This window comes from Tachypleus tridentatus, chromosome 2, assembly GCF_004210375.1.
Source record: "Tachypleus tridentatus isolate NWPU-2018 chromosome 2, ASM421037v1, whole genome shotgun sequence".
Taxonomy (NCBI): Eukaryota; Metazoa; Arthropoda; class Merostomata; order Xiphosura; family Limulidae; genus Tachypleus; species Tachypleus tridentatus.
In genome coordinates, this window is record NC_134826.1 from 78,222,482 (window position 1) to 78,240,784 (window position 18,303).

The 18,303-nt window shown below is 31.2% G+C and overlaps 1 protein-coding gene across 5 annotated transcripts in view; it reads right to left on the minus strand.

Annotated features, from left to right (window-relative positions):
- LOC143244297 (phosphatidylinositol-3,5-bisphosphate 3-phosphatase MTMR3-like) overlaps positions 1-18,303 on the minus strand; it is a 116,280-nt gene that overhangs the window by 42,169 nt on the left and 55,808 nt on the right. For all 5 annotated transcript variants that reach the window (XM_076488689.1, XM_076488692.1, XM_076488690.1 and 2 more), the window contains 2 exons: positions 12,602-12,798; positions 11,176-11,401 (listed from right to left, as the gene is read on the minus strand). In XM_076488689.1, coding sequence (XP_076344804.1) covers positions 11,176-11,401; positions 12,602-12,798 — 423 coding nt within the window. The remainder of the gene's footprint in view (positions 1-11,175; positions 11,402-12,601; positions 12,799-18,303) is intronic.

Here is an 18,303-nt window from a genome sequence, read left to right on the forward strand (position 1 = left end):
GTCCCAACAGCAAAACAGCCAGATACTGAGGTAAAGGGTAAAGTCCTATAAATGAGCCATGGTGGTCTAAAGAAGGGTCTTGAGAACTTCTCAAAAGACATCAAAGAATGACGAAAGGCTTTTACTCTCTTTAAACCAAGGACTGAACATTTTCAGGAGATTAAGTTGATCATTTGTCTTGGGAGTTCATGCTACATGCATTGTTGTATATGGGAGAAACATCACTGTCCATTATATTAAATCTCAAATTAATATTACAAATGCAGAATTCAAAAACGAGAATTTAGTTAAATGCAAAATTGCAGAAAAATGGAATATAAACTTGAAATTTAAAAAACTGTGAAATTAGACTTCAACTAAGATAATAAAAGCATAATTAAAAAGTGTAGTAACATTTGGAAAAATTAAACATGCATCTAAACTGTATCATGCCAATAAAGAAAGTGGGGATTGAACAGCAACACCAGAGGGCGCTAGATGTATCTTTATGGATGGCACAATACTATTGGTAAAGAGTAGTCATATCATATGTTCAGAAATGGGCAAAACTAGTGGGGTATAAAGATTAGTAGGCTGATTATTAAAATTCTTTCAGAAAGACTTGGATAGCAGTCACTGATCAAGAGAGCCTTTTGTTGTGAGAGGAGGTAAGTCTGTTTTCGAAACCTGATACATTGGCTTTTGAGCCAAGAGTCTTAAAATCAACTCATTTATTGGACAGCTGTAAAGACATTTTGTATTCTATCTAGTGAAGTGTTGTTTTACCAATATAGGTAGTTTTACAACTACCAAAAGTATATTTATATATAATTCATGACCCATAGGAATGGGCAGAGTGTCTGTTTTTAAACATATTTTACATTCTAAATGTTGACATAAATACAAAATATAGCTTAATTTGTAGGTGACATGTTTTGATCATTTTTTAACTTGATATACGAGTTTAAAACTTTGTTTTCCAATCAAAGGAATGATAAGAACCAATAGTCACTGTATGGCTTTTTGGTAGGTTCTGTTTTATTTGTTAAATATTTTTCTGTGAAAGAAGGAAAGAAATTAAGTAAATAACCATTACTTTGTAATATGTCATGAACTTTTGAATTTCTGAGTGAAAACGGTAGTAGTTAGAACAGATATTACACACTGTATTTAGAAAACTTAGAACAAGGTTATATTTGAAGAAGTCTTGTATGGAAGTATTAAAATGAGTGTATAAACCAGTAAATTTTTTTACACTAAACTATGTTTATTATGTACAAGGTCTAAAAAAACCTAGTTATTATAAATAAAGTTATATGTGGCTGTTTGAAGTTCAGGTGTTCTAAAAACCTTTCTGGCATGATCTTTACTGTGAAAAAGCAGAAAAATATATAATACTGGTTTGTATAAAAAGGGACAATTATGTCACTGACAATTGTAATGACATAGAGGGATATTTGCAAGGGTGCAACACAGAGGTGATCCCATCTGTGTATCTGGTCATAAAGGGCAAATTTAAGAAGCTGTCAAAATATTTTTTGATTAAAGTCAGAGTGCAGCACTTTTTTGGTAGGGAATAACTGTTTTCTCATGTATAGTGTTAGTGACTAGGACCAAATGTCAAAGCTGGCCACAAGAAATTTGCCTGAATTAAAACATTTAGACATCTCTTGGGCAAAAGAAAAATAATCTTTAACAGTAAATTTGTTCACAGTTACTGAGCTAAGTGCAAGATATTTAGCAAGTTTGTAGGTATGAGAACCAAGAGTAGATAGAACAAGTCTGATAAATAAATCATTTTTGTGTATTTTTGGTAAGTTACAATTAAAGTTTTCCAAATGTGATGCCAGAAATGAGTTTACAATTTTTAAAGCTTTTCCTTGCACTTGAGAGTAAGCTTAAGCCAATTATTATTGAGAGGTTTAAACTTTGTTCTGTCATTTAAAATGTCTTTATTTTCAAGACATAATCAGATCTGTATCTGATTAGATAAAAATGTTTGAGTTATAAGTATACTCCTTTTAGGCAGAAACCTCAATCTGTGTGATATAATTTTCAACCCTTTAAAAAAAAACACCTTATTTTATTACACAGATAAATGGAATGGTGATAGGATTTAATTCTAAAAATCTAAAAAATGGTTGAATAACTGATTCCTCTATTACAAACCAATATTATATATAAAGTAAGTTGATAATACTTTTCTACTCTTTCGAAACACTGACCACACCAAGAAGTTTTTAGTATAGCTAAACTCACAACACCCATGTATAAACTTCACTTGCGAGATGGAATAAAACAATAACTTAGATTTTTTAGACATTCAATAAACAAAATTCACAATCTATTTGTCAAATCTATTTACTGTAAAAAAACTATTTAATGACTTATAATCTAGTTTCAACATTTTTATGCCATATTTCTTCAAAAATAACCTTGTTCTAAATCTTCTAAACAGACCCTACAATATCTGTTCTGACTATTTCTGTCTTCACTCATAAAATTAAAAAATTAAATGACATATTACAAAGTAATGGTTATCCACTTAATTTCTTACCCTCTATCACACAAAAATATTTGACAAATTACATAGAACCTACCAAGAAATTATAGACTTTCTCAAAATAACAACTAGTTCTTATCATTCTTTTCATTGGCAAACGGTTTTAAAATCAAATATCAAATTCAACAAATGATCAAAACCTAATTACCCACCAATTAACCTAAGCTTAGTATTTACATCATCATTAAGAATTAAAAATATGTTTAAATCCAAAGATACTTTAAGCATTTCTGTGTACTTGTGGATTGTATGTGAATACACTTGTAGTATCTGTAAAGATACCTATGTTGGTGAAACAACTCAGCACTTACAAATATGTGCACAAAAGAATATGGGAATTTCAATAAGAAGCAGATGTAAAGCAAGTAATCCACTGAAGTCTTGTATCCAACTGTACAGTGAAAATAAAAATCACCCCATACTTCTAAAAACTGAAATCACAGGTTATAAACTTTTTATTAAAGAAAGCCTTTCCATTTTCAATGATCACTCAACACTAAATAAAAATGTCATCTCCTCCCTGTTGTTATGTTATCAATGTAGTCAATTAGAGAGTATATGTTTTTAATATTTATTATTATTTTAAAGATACAATGTTTATACTTATATTTAAGCTTTTCTATATAATAATTTCTCTTAACAATGTTATTTATTAAACATGTGTATGCTGTACATTTTATTATACATTCGATTACACTTTTATCAATCTAATCTTCCCAAGCTTCTAATTTAACACAAAACTTGCTCAATGCTAATATTGTTTTTTTGTACTTCAAATATTATAAACTATTTTTTCAGATATTAATGCTGATGATGGAATTTAAGTAAATTCCAGGAATCTGTATTAAAGATGTTTTTTTAGTATTACCATGTTTTTAATATTTATTATAAGCATAGTAAGTACTGAAATAAAGCCAAAACATTTAGTAAAACATCAGAATATTATTAACTTTACAGTGTGACTAAAAACAAATTTGTCACAGCTAAACTTTTGATACTTCTGTAAAAAGAAAAAAATATGTAATTTGTCATTTGTTCTGAATAACTCAGAGAGTTCAACTTTCAATATTTGTTTGGAGTCAAACTTTGTTATTGTTTTACTGAACTATAATTACATTTTATTTCAAGATATTTCCACATGAACAATTTACAAAATTATAAATAGCTTTTCCTTAAGTTTATTACTTCTAGTGAAATGATATTCTATACAGACAATCTCTTCCATGTACTAAATGTGAACATAATTTCTGGAAACTAGTTATCACTCTTTCTTTTTTTAACCAAGAAAGATACTTTACCTGCTGATTAATACTTTAAATTACTCACCAATCTGACATTTCAAATTAGTACTAATAACACCTAATAAAGAAAAGTTTCTGCTTTAGTTAATTATTTAAGTTAGCAACTTTTCAATAATGCAATTTGTTCAGACCTGTCCCTAAATCTTTTAGCCTGCATTTTTCACAATGCAGCACCAGAGCTAACTGGCATTTTATTCCCTTCTTCTGCTAATAAAGCATATTATATAACTGCACTGGTGGTACTGATTGTTGCATGCTATGTAGTATCAGTCAAACAAACTGAGCCATATCTCACATGTAATTATGTGCATGCTGGTAGATTGTTTGTTTGTTTTGGAATTTCGCAAAAAGCTACTCGAGGGCTATCTGTGCTAGCCATCCCTAATTTAGCAGTGTAAGACTAGAGGGAAGGCAGCTAGTCATCACCACCCACTGCCAACTCTTGGGCTACTCTTTTACCAACGAATAGTGGGATTGACCGTCACATTATACACCCCCCACGGCTGGGAGGGCGAGCATGTTTAGCGCGACGCGGGCGCGAACCCGCGACCCTCGGATTACGAGTCGCACACCTTACGCGCTCGGCCATGCCAGGCCATGTTGGTAGATGGTTGATTTGCTGTTACTGCATGCTTCTACTTCCATCTGTCTTTGTGCTTAATGATCATACATCACTGGTTCCAACACACTTTGAATGATCAAAAATGACATCAGATAAAATGTTCTTAATTTGTGAAATATCACAGAAAGTTGCAAGCATTATGCAGATCTGTATTTTGAGCAGAAAATCTGCTTTCAAAAATGTAGATCTCTATTTAAGCATAGGGTCTCTTTATTGTTCAAAAAAATTAATATAACTTACAAACTAATGCACTTTAATGACAACAAGTAAGGCAAAAAAACAAAAGGTTAAATATTTTTTATGTTAGTTGTTGGTAATATTAAGTGGAGCCTATGCATACTCATTTAATATTTTCAGATCACGTTGGCTTCATAAAAAAAATAGTGCCTCGAATCATTTACAAATAATTACTTTTAGTTATTGGATATCACTACTTTGTGCTCAAACAAGGTGTTACAAATGAATTTTTTAATCCACGTTTGTTATAATTCTTAAATTATGTGTATCTTATAGACAGGTTCACCAATATACAGCTTTCACGTATAATTATGTGACATGTGTTGTCTTCTAGAATAATTCTTTACTGGCACAAACATATGTAAGTAAGAAGGCTGAACAATTCCAACATCAAACTTACACCATCCTCAACATCACTTAACATGAATGCAGCACACTGAACTGTCTAAAACAACTCAACAACATTGAGATTCTACCAGCAGACAAAAGAAATAGTATAGTCATCCTAAATGTCAACGATTATGAGACAAAGATCAAACAGAAAAGACAGAGAGACTCATCAATAGAACACTGAAAAAACTAAGGAAACAAAACTTAATCAATGAAAAATTAGCCAAAGACTTAAGATCCAAGAAAAATTTCCCTCCTTAGTCTACGGACTACCTAAGGTACACAAACCTAATTTACCTTTAAGGCCTATTGTCAGTGCTCAAAACTCAGATGCCATCAACTGGCTACTTTCTTAGTACTTATCTTATCTCCACTATGAGGAAACACTGAACATCACATTCAGATCTTGGCAGATTTCATAGGATAACTCAGAAAGCTACACATCAAATGCCAAGATATTATTGATCAGTTTTGACATCACATATTTATTTACCAAAGTTTCAACCTCAGAAACCCTTCACATCACCAGACAACAACTGCTGAATGACAACTCTCTACCACACAGAACAGATATGTAAATAAACACTATTATGGAACTAACAACTATTTGCCTACAATCAACCTATACAATCCAATACAATGAGGAATTCTACAAACAAACAAATAATCTAGATATGGAATCACAACTCTCTCCAATCCTAGCAGACATTTTCATGAAAGACTTTGAAGAAACTTTAGCCCTTTCATCCACACCTATAAAACCAAGTTTCTACAGACATTATGGAGACAACACCTTTGTTATTTGGCCTCACGGTCATGAAAACTTACCAGCCTTCTTAGACCATCTCAATTCCGTAAACAAAATAATCCACTTCACTGTTGAAATTGAGGAACAAAACAGTCTACCATTTCTTGACATACTCATCAGCAAACAAACAAGTCAAATCATCTCAAGTGTATACAGAAAACCCACCCTGCACTTCCAGTCCTATCATCCAACCTTAATAAAACGTGGTATACTTCAATGCCTAAACAAGAAAGCAGAAAACATTTGCAATAAGACATCCATTGAAGCAGAATGCCAAAAGATCTCAGACACTTTTAAACAGAATGTTTACACCCCCTGCTTCATCAAAACTTCTTTGAAGAAGACCATGACCGAAAGAAAAGATCAGAAAGTCACCACCACTACCACCAGTTACCTACCATACCTACAACATTTCAGTGAAAAACTCAAATGCATAGCCATGAAATTTAACATAGAAGTCCTGTGGAAATCCTACAATACCTTAAGGTCCATTCTGGTAAAAAACAACAATAACGACCTACCAAGGAGAGTCTCAAAAATGTCATCTACGAAATTCTGTGTTCCTGCAACGATACATACATTGGAGAAATGGGAAGAAAACTCATGACAAGAATAAAAGAACATGAAGATAGCACAAGACCCATTAAAACACAAAATTCAGCCATTGTACAGCACACCACATCAACTGGACACAAAATAAAGTGAGAGAAAACTAAAATCATTAACACATACAAATTCTGAAAGACAAGAAAAATCAAAGAATCATTTTATATTAACACTATTAAACTTTCACTAAACAGAGATTCCAGATTAAAGGTGAGGAACCTGTGGCTACCATTGGTTAAATCTACAGGAAACATCTCCTCCAATCAGAAACAGTGATAATCCAACCAATCATAACATGCTCTCTACAATCCACCAGGACACTGTAAAAGACCAAGAATACTTTACACACAAACTGACCTGAAGAGGAAAAGTGGAAGACTTTCAAAACATCGTCCTCTACACTTGTGTCTCCACAACAGGCAGTTGCCATTCACTCTACAAAGTTTCATCACTTCCACACGTACTCAAGGAAAGTACTTATGAGTTTCTTTTAAGGATAAATTTGAAGGTTTCTCCAAAACAATACTATATCCTCAACAGACAGTAAACACAATCCACATATTGGCCTTATATCCTGAAAATAAAAATGTGATATAATCAAAAGAAACCAACACATCAGTTATAAAAAATGGCAGTATCTAAAGTAAAGGTTGTCCTGCAAACAAATCCTATATTCTGAACAGTAACAACAGCAGAATAATCAATCTCAGTCCCTAAACAGTTCTGATGGAAAACCTGAACTGGAGAGTGAAAGTGTATCCCCAGAGAGAAACAACTAAAGATAAGTTTACATCTGACAGCTATTTAAGGATGTGCATGTCTAAATGCCATACTAGCAAGCCTGACCATACAGTAAATTAGCACCTGAATTAATATCTCCTTAACACATACCTTAAAGAAAATCCCTAATCTTACTGGTCAGGTATAGGATGGAGGCCAAAGTGAGCAAGTTAAAAAATATCTGCCTGATGCATGTAAATCTTCTACTTTAGAATAGAAGACTAGTCATGATACGCATAATTAAATGAGAATGCACATCATTATTATTTTTAGACAAATCAAAATCAGAAAGTGATGACCATAACTGAATAAAGTAGTTCTACAATCTAAAATAGCAAAACATTAACAAACTTTAATCAGAAAAGCAAACACCAAAGGACAATAACACACCACAAAAAGAAGAGAGAGAAACACTTCTAGGGCCTTCCTAGAGGGGGTGAGAAATGAAAAAAAGAGAATAATTAACTCCAATGAGAACTGAATTATAAAGTAACACATACATTCAGATGTAAAGCATAATTGAGAACATAACTTGAGAAGGAAAACTCAAACACAAAATCACCTGGCAAAAGGCCAAAAATAAAACAACAAAAACTTGGCACTAAATGATGGTAAAAAATAAATACTGCCCCAGTAGCTTTCCATGTCAGTACAAGTCATACTCTGCAGTTGATCAGATGCATAAACTAATAATTGATGAAAAAGTTACTTGAGAATAGTGGCAGACAATATGGTGTGATAGGGTTTGCTCAAATTTCAATAATTTTGGTACTCAGCAGCAAAGGAAAACATTATATCTAGGTTTTAATGATACAAAATTTACTGTTCATTTAACTCTCTTCCTATAGCTCAGTCAAATAAGTTGAGTTCATGTCCTCAAACAGACCTTTATGGTTTTAATACTATAGCTTTAATATATTTTGTTTATCTTCATAAAATTTTACAAGATTTCATTAATCATTAAGAGTTATTTATAGACAAAGAAGCAGAATTTTTAATGAGGTATTTTTACTAAATATTTCTCTGTGTACATACAGTGTCAATGTGTTGGCTGTTCCAAGTGCAAAATTATTTTCATATTAAGATCAAAAATACTTTTTTTCATTTAAACGATTTCAAATTTTGTGTTATTTCTTAAATAAATTTTAAATGTTTTTCCAGTAAAACTTTATACTTTACCATACAAGGCTGGTCAATTTGACCAACATTGTAACAACCACACACACACATACATATAAATCAAAATAAATCTGAAGTACCTTTTTCTTTCTAGAATTACTTTAAACTGTAACATGAAACCAAATATGTCTGTCATAAATACATTTAAAGTTACATGAGTATACATCTGTTTTTACTTAAATTTTGTTTTGCATTCCTTTGAACTAATATTTCTGCCAAAGTTGTAAATTACTTGGTGAACATGCAGGTCATGTTACCCTATCAAAGTACATAATGCATGAACTACTCATGAGTTGTTCACAACAATACTAGATAAACATTTATTATTATTATTTATTTCACCTAATCTAGTCTTAAAAGATATCTATTTTATCAGTTTAGTTACTTCTATAATAATAAATAAAAAATACACATGAAAAACAAGAAAAAGTATATATTTACTTGAATATTCCTTTTTTTTTTTTGCTACCAACTATTGATAAAACTTAACCCTATTTTTTATATCAGTGGTACTATTGCACTAACTAATTTTTATTTAATTAAGTAATGCACTAAAGAACACAGAATGATAATATGCAAAAATTAGATAATGTTCCATAACTATCACAATTTTTCTGGCTTTCTTACTATGCCACAAGAGGTAAGCTCACTGATGCGTTTCCCAAAAAAATAAAGTTTGGAGTGGAAGCATAATAGACAATTCTCTGTACTGAAATCAATGTACTATAATACATTATTTGACAGATTAAAATTTTGAATTTCTATTGGCTACAAATAATGCAGTATTAAAGATAACTAAAAGGCAATTTCTGAAAAACCAGATGTAACAAGTGGACATGGCAAGAGGGGTCCAATTTTCTATTTTACAGCACTATAACTAAATAAGAAGAAAATCTTATGCTTTGCCTAAGTAGTGAAAACATTATACTGAATAATTTACAATAAATTTTGTACTTCTTGAAGGGGTAACAGATAAATTGGAAAACAGAGACATCTGTAAAGAAAATGTCAAAATTCCCATACTATGTGAAATTCAAGATTTTGTATTAATATTACCTTTAAAATGAAGAACTTAAAACATATATACTATTAAGATTTGGGTTATTAGCTTCATTTTTATGTCAAAGTTATTCATATACCATGATAAGAAAGTAGTTTAAGTTGTGAGAATTACGTTTTGAATGCAACTCATTGAAATCTTGTGACATGCATTTTTAAGGGATAAAAATAAGTATATAAAGTACACAGTTAAGAATTTGTTTAAAGTTGTGAAGAGAAATGAGCACATAATTTTAGATTAAGAAATATTTTGGTGTCACTTGATGCTGTGTTAATGTTCACCAAAGTAGCTGTGAAAAAAACTTTTGCATGTATTGAGAAAAAACTAAAAGAAAATAATAATTCAGCTTCGAATTATTATTGTAAGTTTGTAAGTTATTTGTATTTTATTGTAGTTTTAAGACTGGAAACAGTCTCATTTTTGGAATTGTGTATAAAATAATCATTGTTTTAAAAAAATGCAATTGTTTAAAACAGAAGAATGAGCCAAGGTGAAAGTGTTAAAATAAATAAATGAAATGTACTTAAAATGTTCAACATTTAATGTTATACAGATTAAATTACATTTTCCCCCTTGACCTCCAATGTTATTTCTCTGCTGTCAAGACCTTTGGACCAAGGTGCCCATTAGCATTACCAAGAACTTTAGGTGTGTCTGATACCGCTTGATAACTTGATTTTATTTTTTAAAAAAATTGAGAAATACAGAGATAAGTCCTGGTTCAGTGGTTTATACATGGAAACTCAGAAGTTTTATTTCTGCTTTTGTTTTTGTAAAGGGCATTATCAGAGGAGGTTGTAATGGATTTACTGTTATACATTTATTTTAATATCTATGTTTGTTTCCATTTACTGTGTATAACTTATATTGTCAAACATGTATTGTAAAAGTCCTGCCTCTTCTCTAAATTTGTAGAAGATTCTCCAGCATAAGAATCAACGTGTACATGTAATACAAGTGATTGCCAGTATTGTTACCAAGTGAACTTTTCAGAACATTGTCTTAAAGATTATAAATTGACACATGGGGAGGCAGTTTTAATATATTGTTGGTTTGCTACAATCAATATACTATAAACCTCAGAAGCTATAATTGTGCTAAATATTTACTAATCAAAAAACAGCAGATAATATTTGACTGTGAATGTTTACAATATTTGAACATTACAAACTGTTTAACTTCAGTGAATTAACTTTGGATGTTAGTATTTCCATGAAAACATCACATGATTTCATCAGAAAAACTTTCATGTGAGAAGAGAGATATACCTTACCCATTAATTGAACTTAACATTGAATTATTCATTTGTCATGAACCATTGATAAAATATTCAGTTCCAGACCAGATAAAATATTCAGTATTGTTTGTAAAACCTCTTGTAAATATACAGTTATTTCTAATAACCATTACTATAAATTGTATTGTTATTTGTATATTAAAATATATTTGTGTTAAGAAAGAAAATTGTGTGTATCAATCTTGTTGGCAAATTTCATAAATTTGAGACAAACTAGCATTCAATTAACTTCTAAGTTAAAATTAAAATTTCTGGCTATTTGAAATTGTGATAAGTACCATACATAACACAATAATCAGAGACTTGTCTGAAATAAATTATAATATGTACCAAGAGCCAAATGTAATACTAACGTTTCCTGGGCTGTTGACAGCATACACAGGATTCGTAGACTATGAAAGCTTTTACGTATGCTGTGAATATTGGCAAGATTCAAGAACTTGATTTCACAATTAGGATAATATTCTGGACATTCACAGCCACCTCCCTTAGCTCGATTGGCTACAGCTGCAGTATAAGAACGAGCATCAAGAATCCATAGTTTGTTGGTCATTAAAGATGATTTCCAACTTTGGATTTCTGTGTTACAAATTAAAGTACAAAATTAACCACAGATAAAAAAGTATTAACAATGAAGTATTAATAATCTATTGATAGCATTAATAGTAACTCAAAGAATAAAATACTTTGACTTTTATTAGGGCATAAACACAATGTAAAGCATGAAAAAAGTTAACAAATTGTACAACTCAATAACAATTGTATTGCTTTTTATGATAAAAATGCCTCCATTTCAAAGTTTTTATCTTTTTATTTAAACACAAAAGCATAGTTTAGCTTGGTTTTAAAATCTGAAAATAAAATACTCTGGCAGTTCCTGAGATAATTTTAGTAGGGGATAAAGTTACCAATTTACAGCATTAGTTATAATATTAAGTAAATGTGTCTTGTAGACATTGGATTCCTGGGAATAGCTATGTCACAAAAATAGTAGTTGACTGATTTGTGATTATTATTATTAGTTAAGAATTATAAATAGTCAAGGAGATTCATTTGTGATCTTTAAAAAAAGAAAACACAAGCAATATCTGGTACTGAGTTTAGTTTATCTGGACAGTTTATGACTCAGAGTATAATCCTCCTGTTATGTTCAATATTCAGTTTTGTCTGTTATGTTTTGAGCCATCTTGAATCAATGTAATATCAAAGGAATTAAAACAGCTTTCATTAAGCATCTTTTACACTTGTATGTTAACTATTAGAAATTAATTTAAACTTTCATTACACTAAACTTAAGGTGTGTTTAGTTACATAAGAATAAGAAAATTAATGTTTAAGGTTTAAGTAAAGGTTTTCAGAAAATGTATACTTAAATGGCACAATTCTCACTTCTGACTAACAGCAAGCAAATATGTAATAAGTTAAAAACAGAATATGACATGTTAAGATTTGATTAAATAAAGATGTTACTTGAATATTTTAGCAACTCTGGGCTTCATTCTGTACACTAAGTATGTTTTAATATTCATGGATATTGACTAATGTTAAAAAAATTATTCAAGGACTACTGCTGAGGAAGTTGGTCATTATGCATTCTCAAGACAGCTGGTATGGGTATTAAAACTTTAATTAAAATAAAGTACATAACAATGTTTCAACCTTTTTAGATCATCTTCAGGTTAATCTTATGTGCTATTTAACATTAAATTTAAAATTCAAATCTAAATTAACTAACAAAAATTGAAAAAATAAATTATATAGAAAAATTATAAGATTTACCAGTTGTTTCAGACTGAGTACGATGCTGACAAGTTACTTCTGGACTATTTTGAACAAGAGTGGGATTTCTTTTTGAATCAATAACATAAGCATCTATTATGGCTTGTAAAAGATGTTCATCCTGCTGACTACGCCATCCTAACCATCCTACAGATGGCTGACTGGAGCGAGCAATGACAGTACTATTCTTTCGGTGTCTTAAATTAAAAGATAAACATATTAAACAAAAACGCTGGTCACAATAGTAACAAAGTTTAAGTCTTCAACCTGACATGAGTAGCATTGTCATGTTATCTAGCTAACTAGAGATATTATACTTACATGAAGAAATGTGTAAATGTATTAATAACACAAAATGATTTCTACTTAAACTATTTTACACAGAGAACATGGAGCAAGATTAAATGTTTTATACATAAAATTGAAAATATTTTCCTTAAAATGTTTTGTGTGGTATCTTACTTATTTCCAAAACTTGTGTAAGTGAAACTGATAAGTATATCTGTTAAAAAAATTTAAGTTTCTAATTATTTTCAAGAATTTGTGTGTACCTAAATATACAAATATCTCAAGTAACAATGTTTTAGCAAGTGCCTATTTATCTTTTTAAATCTAAACTTATGATAAAATTGTCCATTTGATTTAGAATAACGAAGTTTCAACCCTTAAAAAATGTGAATCCTCTCAAATATAGAATTTTTAAGGAATGTATATAATCAACGAGATTGGGTTTCATTTGTATTTTAATAAATTTGAATGCTTTAGGAACAAAGCCAACTGTTAATATATCACAGTTGTAGAATTTTAAGTTGCTACATGTGGAACATTAAGTAAAATTAAATTATTCTTAAAAGTTTAATTAATATAACTGTAGTTCTATTGAAATTTCCTTGAAATACTGAAATGCATTATTTTCAAGAGAGCTTGATGAAATAGTTTTGTCTTATTGTACAAAACCTAAATATATTTTGAAGATTTATTAGTAATGCTAACTGAATTTTTTATCCTATCATGACAATTTACATGCAGTGAGAATGCAGGTGAAAACAAGCAACAGTTAAGAATTCATATGAATTTTAAAATTGCAACTATGAAGCCTGTTATAAAGTACACAGCACTCAATAGAGTGCATATGTCTGCCACACACCATTTATCATACACGGTTCTCAAAAAATACAAAAGTGCATCCATATATGCATCATTATATGTGGATATGTACATGCAACATTTTTGGTAAAACAATGAGGAATAATATTCTACATATATCCAAAAAGTTTCATTAAAATTCAATGCTTTTTGACTGAGTTATAGAGCAAATATTGTGTAAAAAATTAGCCATGTTTACAGAAGGAGATTTGTTAGATTTTCATAACCTTGCCTCTCAAGACAGTAATCACTTCTAAGCTGAGTCTAGTTTAAATATATACAACTTTCATCCACATCCATTCACTTGTTTTCAAGAAACCTTGCTGCTGTTTATTGATGTGTTTGTTTTTAAAGTTAAGCACACAGCTACACAATAAGCTGTCTGTGTTCTGCCCACCAAGATTCTAGCATTATAAGTCCACAGACATATTGCTGTGCCACTGAGGTGCAGAAATCTTGCTGATAAACACAAAGAGCTCACATAACTTCCATCCACCTTTGATGGCACAGGTAACCAGCAAGATTTACCTTTTCTTCTACACAGTTCTAGTTTTTTCCTTTCAAGATGTTTTGTTTATACTGTTTACAAATTAAATTACTGTGAGGTTTAATATGACTCAAAAAATAACTAAATTTTCCCCTGTTACTGAGCATAATGATAAACAATGAAAATACTTCAATATCTAATATAGAAGCACATTATTTAAGATTTAAAAATTACAATAATTTATAAGGATATCAATGTAAATATTTTTTATAAAATAAAATATTTTGCCTTTCCAGTTTATGGTTTACTCTCTTTTAATAGTAATGTACCATACCCTTCTGTTATAAGCATTACAACTTTGCAATTATTCAGATATTGTTAAATTTGTAATAAGTTGTAATATTTTATCAGTACTGTTAAAATACTGATACAAAAATTAATAGTTAATTCATTTCACAAAGCAACTTTAAACTATTCTGTAACATATGTAAGCATGTATTAAATAAATATGAAGAAATGAAAATTAGGGAAAATTTACTTAAAATTTCTAATAACTATTTTTAATTAAGAATAAGTCCATTTAACAACTTGGTACTACTTTATGCAGATGTACACCTTGCCACATATAAAGGCTTGTTTAGAGCATGAAAGTCACAGTAGACTTAATAAATGGGTGGTGGTTGAGATCTATACTAGTTTATTTAAATAAGTGGATGGGACTCTTCATACTAGTTTAATTCATTTACTAGGCTACCAATCAGTGCCTTTGTACCACGATGAGTGATGTAATGCCAAGTTCAAGGGGTAAGTTTTTAACTCACCCTCAAATGTTAGTCTTATTTTTCTTATTCTTATTTTTCAATTAATATTTTCTTCTTCTTTACTTTAGAAAGCAGTCACCTTTCCACAACTGTCTGCAGGCTGTGAAGGGTGATACATATATGATATGTTGTAGGCTTGAGCACCCACAACTCATTCTCCTAATTTATATTTCTATATCTGTTGCTACTCCTTTATTATATTCATTTATGTGAGTTTGGTGAATTGAGATTATGACTGATAGATGGTGTTAAAATGCAATGTGGGTCCTACTTCTTCAGTCACCTCCAAAACCTAGGGTATATTTTATATCCCACATTATAGCTTGAACCATGGGATCTTTTCAATGAATGCAGCATTTTTTGGGGAGGCTTGTTTCTAGGTTATAACAAACTAATATAACTAGGCAGAAGTTTAGATTTGCTGTTTTTAATGCAGTCCTTCCTTTTGATTTTGTTTACTTAACTTTATTGGTATTACTTTTCTCTAACATGTATATATTTACACACTTTATGAGAGCATCCCAACCTATAGCTACAAAGCAATGTAATACGATTAACTAGAATCATGAGAAGATAAAAGACACCAAAGTGGACAAACATTTTCCTCAACCTGAAGAAGTCCAAAAGGAGATTTCCAAGGCTCAGAATAATAGGATCTCATATGCCTTACTTAACATGAGGAAATACAATTTATCTGGAATTATAAACACTCATCCTCACTCCATAACAGTGTAGACAAGGCAAATTCCTCTTGCCCCTAGAATTATGAGGAGGATATAAAACAGACTATGCTCAACCAGGGGACCCAGAATGAAACCACTCTGCATTCAGAAATAAGAGGAGAAAACAGACTCTCTTCCATGAACAATGTACTGAATCTATATTGATCAAACAAGAACAATGCTCAAATCAACTAGATATGCAAGAGTTTAATTTGGATTGGTATTACAAGTAGGCTGGTGCTTCTCCTACTGACAACTGGGAAAAAGATCCAGAAACCCTGGAAGGAGAACCTTCAACTTTGCTCTCTTCTCCAAGTGTGGATGAAATCCACTATAGCACTCTGGAGGAAAAGCATCTATCCATCACCCTGGTGGCTGGAAATTGGGTGTGGTAAGGACTCTTTAACTCCACTAGTACAATCTGTAGAGTAATGCAAATTGGGAAATCCTGAAAAACAGTTCACTTTTTAGAAGCAAACCAACCCCAATGTTTCCAAAAATCTGAAGGAACAGGCAATATACCCTTACGTTTTACTCATCATAGTTATTGAGAGGCAGTCCAGCATTATACAGTAATACCAACCAGTCAGTCTACAGGTGGTCTAACAGAACACCTCATTTCTATAGAGCATGTATTAACCTAGATAAAGTACATCAAATTAGTGGTTGCTGTTGAGGATTGGTTTGATAATAGCAGAGAGAGATCTTGTGAAAACATGGTAAGGGTCACAGAAAATTAAAGTAGAGACAAGTGTAAAAATGAATACTCACCTCCTCTGTTATAATTTAACAAAAGTAGTTAAGGTAGCTGCATGGTATAATTAAAAATCTTTAGATGAAGATACTGCCAAATCGTTCAAGTATTGTGAGATAAAAGTATTGGAGAAGGTCTACGCACTGGAATCAGGGAGATTACAGAAGATGCATGTTCCAGAGTGGCCAACCTGTCAATCACTAGTGCAGAATAAAGTGGGCGAGGTACTGGAAGCCATGCTGCCAGTACTGGAGGAGATCCACATACTTGCTTGCACAACGTCCTCCAGCAAACAATTCAACTAAGCCACTTAGATGATAGAAATGTAAGATATTTTATTAGATGTGACTCACAGAAGATTTCTCTCTTCCAAAAAGAGTTCAAAATAAGTGATATGGATCAGTTTTGTACCCACCTTGTCAATGTATTCAGGGATACATCCTGGGAAACTTAGTGATTCCAGTGAACATAAAGTAGTTGTTCAGCATCTCTAAGGATATTAGAAGAAGCATCAAAATCATCAAGACCCTCACTGGACATAACAAATTAACAAAATCTGATTGGTCATAAAAATGAGAAATAGCTATCAGATGAATTGTAAAAAAGGATTTATCCCCATCCCTGTCTGATAGTGTCTCACTGAAGCAGAACTTGTCTAAGGACGTAGGTAAAATGATAAAACATCCTGTGTACAATCACCACAAATCATTCTGACTGATAATGCTGTAGGTCAATAACAACAAAAATAAACCTTCAGAGAAAGGCAATATGTGGCACATGAGGCTAGGGTTAGAACAGTTATTGAGAAAGTACATGTTATGTATACTTAATACACCAGTAGGTAACAGGAATGATCATGTTAATTCTGAAGCTTATGTTCTATGACTTACATGATAATGAAGAAAAAATTATATCTAAACAATAATGCTTAGGTGTTATGTGGTTAAGCAGAAGGAAGAAGTATGTAACAGTAGGAGCAAATTGAGCCCTGAAAAAATACAAAGTGCAGCATTAACAAGGGAAAAGAAAGGAAACAACAGATAGAACACTTATATAATGTGGGGAAATCGAGATATGCAGAAAAAAACAGGTAAAGAAGTATAGGGTGGAAAGTTCCTCTATTTCATCAACATCAACTTCAGTTTCAAAATCTGTGAAGGAAGAAAAATGGAACAAGGTCCCACTGGGAAACATGGTCCCCACAATATAATAAACAATGTAACACTACTCTTCTTCTTACTGTGTATTTGACCTGAATGGTACCTTTTGCAATAAAAGATGGCTGTTACAATCTCAACAGGCAAGAACTTCCTTATTCTTGGTAACATTGAGTGATATTAGTATTCACATTAGCAGAAAAGAAATTCAAGTTAATATGGGAATTCTTATTGAAAGTTTGAAAATACAAAGTTATGGAAGTAGGAACTTAAACAACTCTCAACAAAATTAGACATGTTGAAACAACCATACTGAGGAAAAAAATGTCATAATTAGCAAATGAGCATAAAAAGAACATTTGTGCAAGGAAGTGTATCACATGCCTATTGGTGAAGAGTTTTGCTGCATAATGTCATCAGGCAATTGCACAATTTCCTGTGGTTCATGTGAATAGTAGGTGGGAATTTTTACAAGGCTGAAGGCATGCAAGTGTCTCAAGCAGATCAGCACAATTTAAGATAAAAACAGATTTCTGTGTAAGAAAATAAGTGATCGTATGAAAAGATTAAATAATGATCTTATGGTAAATTAATATGTATTGTGTGTTTTCTCTT